At 43.1% G+C, this 7434-nt stretch overlaps 1 protein-coding gene across 1 annotated transcript in view; it reads right to left on the bottom strand.

The window, feature by feature from the left end:
- Positions 1–7434, bottom strand: part of MAML2 (mastermind like transcriptional coactivator 2) — an 89215-nt gene that overhangs the window by 4656 nt on the left and 77125 nt on the right. The window contains exon 3 of the mRNA XM_019530296.1: positions 3842–3953. Coding sequence (XP_019385841.1) covers positions 3842–3953 — 112 coding nt within the window. The remainder of the gene's footprint in view (positions 1–3841; positions 3954–7434) is intronic.

Genomic DNA, 7434 nt, shown 5'->3' with positions numbered 1-7434 from the left:
TTGCGGAGGCTGAAGAGGTCCAGGTGCCCTAGTCTCTCCTCATAGGGCTTGGCCTGCAAGCCCTTAATCATATAAGTGGCCCTTCTCTGGACCCTCTCCAGGTTATCCACATCCCTCTTAAAATGTGGCACCCAAAACTGGACGCAGTACTCCAACTGGGGTCTGAGCAGCATCCGATAGAGGGGAAGTATCACTTCCTTGGTTCTGTTTGTCATGCATCTGCTGATGCATGATAATGTGCCGTTAGTTTTGCTGATGACTTTGTCACGCTGATGAAATTAGTCAAATCAGTTCCAAATTCCATCCACTGAGCTCAGTTGTTCGGGTCCATGTGGTGTTACCACCAGCAAGAATCTTACCTCCCAGACACTTCATCTTGAGGCTTCAGATGCCCCCAAATCCATGACAGGCATCCTACATGTAAGCCCCAAGCCCAGGGATCTTGTGGTTCGGATGCCCCTGAGTCTCGCTTCCCTTACCCAGAAGAGCAAGCTAGGGAGAAATGCCCCACCTGCATAAAATAAAGTGTGCAGCTGAGGTCTTCCCATTGGGAGGCTATAATATACTCTCATGGAAGGGCCTGCCTACAGTGCAAAGGAGAAGTCTCCATGCTCAACTACACAAAGCCATGACAGATCAGGGAGAAGGGGATCTCCCATTCCAAGTACAGCAAAACCACCTTTCACAAAAATAAGTTAGTGAAGCCCATCTGAATAATATATATGATAGTGCCCATTGCACTGAGTCCCCTTCGGCACTAACTCTTTTTTCAAGTCATTGTGAGCCACTACAATGAATATATTTTGATTTCCTCTTCAGTCCCACAGCTGAGCCATGCCTTTCTTTCCCATTTCTAATTATTCCTATTTCTTTACCAGCTGTCTGGCAACCATTACCAAAAAGTTCACCCAGAATCCCTCTGTCAACCCCTATCTCAGCCTGTGACATAATTAGTGTGGCCCTGTCCTCCATGTGGTAGAGCTGGACCAGGTTGTCCTGCTACTCATCTGCATATACATTTTTGGAGGATCCCAGGACTCTTGACAAGAACACCTGGTTCCAGTCATGAGTGGGGGGCTACTGGTCCTTGTGTGTGGTGAGAGGTGGTATCTGGAGTACACACACATCCTGAGTAGTGCTGAGCTATGGGGTCATCATGGCCAGAAATGCTGTTAATTCTTCCAGTGGCCTAGCCCAATGAACCATATGGTAAATCACAAGCTTTCACTTCGGACTAATATCATGCATTGTTTGCTACATAGTAGGTACTCATGTGGGCTAAGATCAAGTATAGTCGCTGCATGGGTCTGTTACCCAGTCCAAGATGGATTTAAATGGCATTGTGTAGTGGAGGGTGCACCCCTGTCCAATGCACTGTGGACAAGACACCCTATGAGAGTCTTGTAATTAGCTTCCCAGTGGCCAGTATCCAGTGGGAGGATCTTGGCTACACACTTACTTTATGGAAATGGGGGACTCCTCCCTACCTTGCTGCTGTGACCATTGGCTAAAGGCAAGTGGGACTCAGGGGCATCTAAACGCCAAGCCTCTGGGCTTAGGCCTGCATGTAGCATGTCCACCAATAGATTTGGGTGTATCTGAAACCCCAGGCAGAACAGTCTGGGGTGGAGGATACTTGCTGGTTGTAGCACCGCATATAGTGTTTGAATGATTGAGTTTGCTCAATCAAGAGGATTCAGAACTGACTTGGTTGATTTGACCTGGAATACAAAAAATTTCCCCCCCAAAAATGTTTGCTATATAAGGTACAAAAGTGCTGCTTGAAAGTGTGTTTGTGGAGTACTTGTGCTAAAACTTGCAGCAGTTTCAAAAAAGGAAAAATGCATTAATTCTGGATGTACTGAGTCTATGATCGGGGGAGTAGGTTGCAAGAAGAGAAGTGGGACCCTGCTATTATTTTAAGTAAAGCAGTCTTAGTATATTTGTCAAATTCCTTCACTCACCACTGGGATGGAGCCCCTGCGTTGGTGGAACAAGCCAACTGTTAAACAGCCTAGAGGGCTACCACCCTGATTCTTGTGCAAATACCATGAGATCTTTAAAGGGCACAAGTGGTCAGGATCTTAATTTTACATCTCATCCAAAAGACCAAGTTTCCCCTTTATGTATGACTATATTTATCCTTTTATTTTTACACCAAAATATTTTCCATTCTAATTTCTTCCAGATGCAAAGAAACTCCTTCCATAGCAGTGTTTTGTTGACAACATATCCAGTGCCTAGACACCAAAAGCTTTGGAGCTAGTGAGAAATGCATTTATTGCTCAATTCACCTGCTGATATCATGGAGTTTATTACTATTGTTATAGAGGCAAAACGCATCAGAAGGCAAGGTTTAATGATGTCTCTCATAGTTCCCATGGCATTTCATTCAACTTCTTGCTGCTCTGAGCTGTTTTCCTTTCTTCCATGACCTGAGCATAGCTATTCCCAGAAACAGGGAACAGATTCCCAGCTGCTGCTCCCTTATGCAACAGTTTCCTAATCAGTCCATCTGGTGTGTTCCCTCCAAGCACAGAGCACAGCTCTCTCCCCGGGTTTGTTCTGAAAAGCAGGCAGTTTCCTTTGTTGATTCAGTTACAGAGAGTGACTTGAATGACAGAACATCATTATAGCCAAGCCCAAATGTTAAAAAATTAGAAGTCAGGCACCAAAGCACCATGAGTTTGTTATACATTTTAGAAGGTTTACATAAAAAGAGACATAAAATATTTGGTTTTTTTAGCTGCCTCCTGGATTGTATCTTTTTAGGGTGTTTTTGGTTGTATTTCAAAATTTTTCTACAACTATAAAACTTACAAACTTTTTTTGTTAAAAAAAAGTTGACTGTTTTGGTTAATCACTTGACTCCAGAAATACACCAACCATCTCAGGATTTCAAAACAAATTGCAAGAGTTTACCAAAGTTGCTGCTTTTCCTGATACCATTTTAACACAGCAAATCAGATACTATTCTGTCTGGGCTGGTGGTGGCTAACCTTTATGACAAGTATGCCACAAGTTAAGTCCACAGTATGAGATAGTGTCACTCTAATAATCAGCCACCATTGTCACCCAGATCCACTGCATCCAGTTGCCACTGGGATGTGGCAACACTGAATTTGGTGGCACCTACCCCCACAGCTCCCATGGGGCCAACCCCCCATGAGTCAGCACTAACTCCTGACACCTGCTCCCTCCCTGATTGCTGCTTTGATCCTCTCCCCACCACCAACCATTGCTCTAATCCCTGCCTTCTCCCCAGCTGCCACTCCAATCCTGTTCCCATCCCCAACTGCTGCACAGGACCCTGGCACAGGAACGTACAGCAGTGCAAAATGGGAACACAATGCTATCAGAACATCTTTGTAAGCATCTTTTCTCTGCTTTGTGCTTGTTTTTGCACTGAAATAAACAGTAACGCTCTGGCTACAAAGAGACTTCACATTTATCCTGGGATAAACCATTTTTTCCTAAGGCAAAGTGCAATCATTCAGACATCCACGTCCATTTTTCCAGGATAAATCCTCAAAAGGTTTCATGTGATGAGAAGTACAAACAGTTTATCCTGGGACATTGCAAAATCTGTCTCAGCTGTTATCCTAGGAGTACGTTATTCAATCAACACCATTCAGCTCCTCACTAAGCCCTGATCAGAAGGGTACCGCATGTGTCAATCCTGGGATATTTCTGTTCTAGGACAAACACAGATGCACCTTGTCCAGGGACAAAAGGAACATCTGTTCCTATCCCAAAAATCACGCCTTTACCGTCAGGCCTTCAGGGCCATCTTGGCTAAACTTCCTCACTGTGGCTTTCTTTTCCATTAAGCCCCACTTACCAGAATACTGGTTGGCCTGTTGCATGTTGACCACATTTCTTCTTTGGTCTTTATAATCTGGTGGTGGTCTTGTCAAGTGTCTGTTTAATTGGTCTTGTGCATTGATTTTCTCCTACAGGATTAGATCAGAAATAAAAAATGTATTAATTTGTCTTCTCATATGTTATCCTGCCAAATCCCCACTTTCCCCCATCCTGTCCACAGTGGTAGTTTTAAGCCGAGTGTAGCAATTGCTCCTCAGGGACATTGTTTACTGAAGTGTGTGGGATTTCCATTATTTCAGTGTGCTTGAGTCATGTTCATTCTGCCTCCTCCTCCTGCTTAAAGTCACCGTGAGCTAGATCAGGGCCTTAAAATCTAGCAATTTGTTTTTCATCATTTTTGTGCCAATAATTCCTAAATAATTTGGCTTCAGCTTAATTTGCCCAAGTAAAATGTGGTTAACTTCAGTATGCCCACTTGGTAACTGTTGGGGATCTTGACCCATTGTTGAAAAGCACTTTTCACAAAACACCCCCTTTTTATGTGAGAGGAACTTCTCTGTATACATCCAAGAAGACATTACATTGTCCCGCTTCACACCTTCCCCCAGAACTCCCCTCAGCTGTGGGGCCTCCAAAAAATCTGATGTGCACTAGGCAGTGTGCATCCTATGTGCAAACTGTGCGGTGACTATTTTACACACTAACCAGAACTGCCTCATTGTTGCCTTTCATTTGCCTGAATGTTTCAACTACTACCTGTTATGTTGCCCGTTGTACCTAGATTGCATGCATGTGTATGACAAGAACCCCCTGTGAAAAGGCCGTAACCTTGTTCTTACTTACGTCCTTGTGCCTCTTGGCTGGTTTTTTCTTTTAACTGAGAAAACTGCTTACAGACCTCTGCTGCTTAAATCGTGTACTGTGTAATAATAACATTTGCCTCAGGGAACAATGTGAGATTTCACGCTCCCTGTGGCGGGAGCGTGAGTTTGCAGTGTCTAAAGCTATCGGGTCTATCTTCCAACTGAGGCCTTTGGAAACGATGACTCAAAATAATTATAATCTTTTTGAAACAGACAAAAACCCAAGAGAAACAAAGGTTTATAGACTAAAGTTAAGACTTGCCTTCAGCCCGCTTTGTTCTCAGGGTTAGCCCCATCCACCCTCCTTCTGCCCTGACCGCTCCTCTCTTCACTTCTGGCTGTACCTTGTGCAGCCAGCGTTTAGACTGAGTCTGTCTCTCCCTGCCGATAAGAAGGGATGCAAGCACGTGGACAGCAGGAAAGTGACCTTGGGGGATGAATAAGCCCAATCTCAGGCTGAGGGAAGGATTTTGTGCTGATCTGATTGCCCATTTCTGTGAAGGAGGGAGCAGAAAGGTGTACCAAGTTCAGGTACTCAATTCCAAAACTGATCGGTGTCAGCAACTGAAGTCACACAATCCTCACTGAGGCCTGGATCCACCTCTCCTTAATGTCAGTGGTAAAACTCCATTTACTGTAATGCTGATGGATCAGCCTCTAATACTCCTCCTGAAGGTTAATATCAAGAATTTATGTTTCCAGTGTGTTACTCTTAAACTCAAAAGCTCTGACTCCTCTGAGGCAGGTGACTGTCAATGTTTAGCAGGTTTGAGTAAGGACCAGGTCTTTCTTTCTTATTAAGAAGACAAAGCTTAATAAGCCTAATAATTCATTGCTAAACCAGGACTATTGATTAACATGCAGTTTTCCCCAGAAGTGTGTTCACTGTCCCGTATCTCCTGGATTCCCACTTCTTCTGCGATGTACTACACCATGTACTTGTGTATCACACTTGAGAAGACTGTGGGCCTCTGATCTGAAGTAGGCAAATTAGGAGCATCCTCTGCCAAAAAAAAAATGCTTGGAAAATAAGTCTCAAAACCTGGGCCCCTTAGTTAAATGCTCCCTTTTTGAAAAGCTTTAAGTATCACCTCCTTCCCCCTGCCCCCAACATATACATGCCAAAAACCAGAAGCTCAATTGTGATGCTTTCCCTAAGTTGTCAAAATGCCTTTAACCTCACAGAGGAGGAATCTGCTCAGATCGGCAATCCTAACCACCACGACTGCACGCCACTTGGTCTGAAGGTTCACGGGGCCTGTGCTTGGGTGGTCCTTGAAGATTCCCAGCATCTGTTAGGGAGGGGTGCTGAACACATCCATGTCCAAACAGCTCTGCTAGTCTCCAGCTTGCTTTCGCTGTGAACTGACAGGCGAAATTGGTCCAAACGCTCTCCATTTCTGGAGGGGTTTGGGGTAAGGTGGGCCCTAGAGGGGGGGCAGCTGAGTGAGGAAGGTGGCAAGCAGTTATGAGCACATCTTAAAACTGCCAGAATTGTGGGATGATTTCAGCATTAGAGAGAATTGGGCCCTGAATATTAATCTGAAGATGATCAGAGCTATCCTGATCCCTTCTTCTTCTAATCTCACACAAGGAGGTTTCCTTGTGAGAAATGTGGTCATTCTGCTTCCAGGCCTGGTCAGAAACAGCACGAAAATGTTGTTTCTTGCAGTATTTAGACATTTCCCTATTTCCCATTGGAAATGGGTAGCCTAATTAAGGTTTATCAGGCTCATTTTAAATTACCACTCAGCCTGAACCATTAAGAAGAAAGGAACCATTTAGCTCTCATAAAAGTCTAGTTTTTCAATAATTAACATACACTTTACCTGAGATTATGTTAAAAATAGTAACTTAGAAACAAATGCAAGCTGATTAAAAGAGTTCTCACTCTGTTTAATTTGTCTTTAACTTCAGTTTATTTTTATTTTCAATTAGAACTGTGCAATTAACTGATTTTTTGGTTTGCTTACAATTTGGAAAACTTAAAAAATAACATTTGGGGGAGATCATTAGCAATTTAAAAAAAATTAGAAAACCAACACGTCAAAGAAATAGTACAATTTGAACAAAATGTTCCATTTCGAATAAAGCAAATAAGAATGTATCTTAAAATAGAACATTTCTAAATAAAAAGTTAAATGTTTTGTATTGAAAAGGTCAAAATGAACCATTTTGACTAGTTTAAATTTTTGAGGAAAAAAATCTTGGGCAAACCCAAAGGAATTTCATTTTTGTCTTTTGGTATTGAAAATGTGTTTTTCTTGTGGTAAAAAAAAAAAATGCTAAAAAAATATGCCCCAGCTCTAACTGGAGTACTTCTCAGGAAGAAGAGTCTGATTTCTGTTGTCCCATCCGCTGTGCAAAGGGGAGAGATAATAAACAGCAGCAAGTATCAGAAAGAATGTGAACAGGAGCAGCAGGAGAGGCTTTCTGAATGGCCCGAAGATCTGCACAGCATCTGCTCCAGCAAAGTATTTGAGTGCATGGTTATCATTAAACACCTGGTTCTGAAATCAATAGACCTGATTTTCATTGACACTAAATGGCTTTATACTACTCTGCTCTGGCAAACCAGTCTGAAAGTGAACAGAAACCTAACCTATACCCCCCCGTTAGGGACCAGACATGCTTTTCCACACTGCTCTTCCTGACTTTCCTTCCTCTCACCCCGCAATAAGCCGTACCTATCTGCTTCTGTCCTAAGTTCCAAACACAGATCTCAGACAGGGAAACCAGTCTAAAG

The sequence above is a fragment of the Crocodylus porosus genome, unplaced genomic scaffold (assembly GCF_001723895.1).
Source record: "Crocodylus porosus isolate Cpor-Errol unplaced genomic scaffold, CroPor_comp1, whole genome shotgun sequence".
NCBI classification, from domain to species: domain Eukaryota; kingdom Metazoa; phylum Chordata; order Crocodylia; family Crocodylidae; genus Crocodylus; species Crocodylus porosus.
The sequence above is the reverse complement of the archived record's forward strand: the minus strand, read 5'-3'. Positions and strand labels throughout refer to the sequence as shown.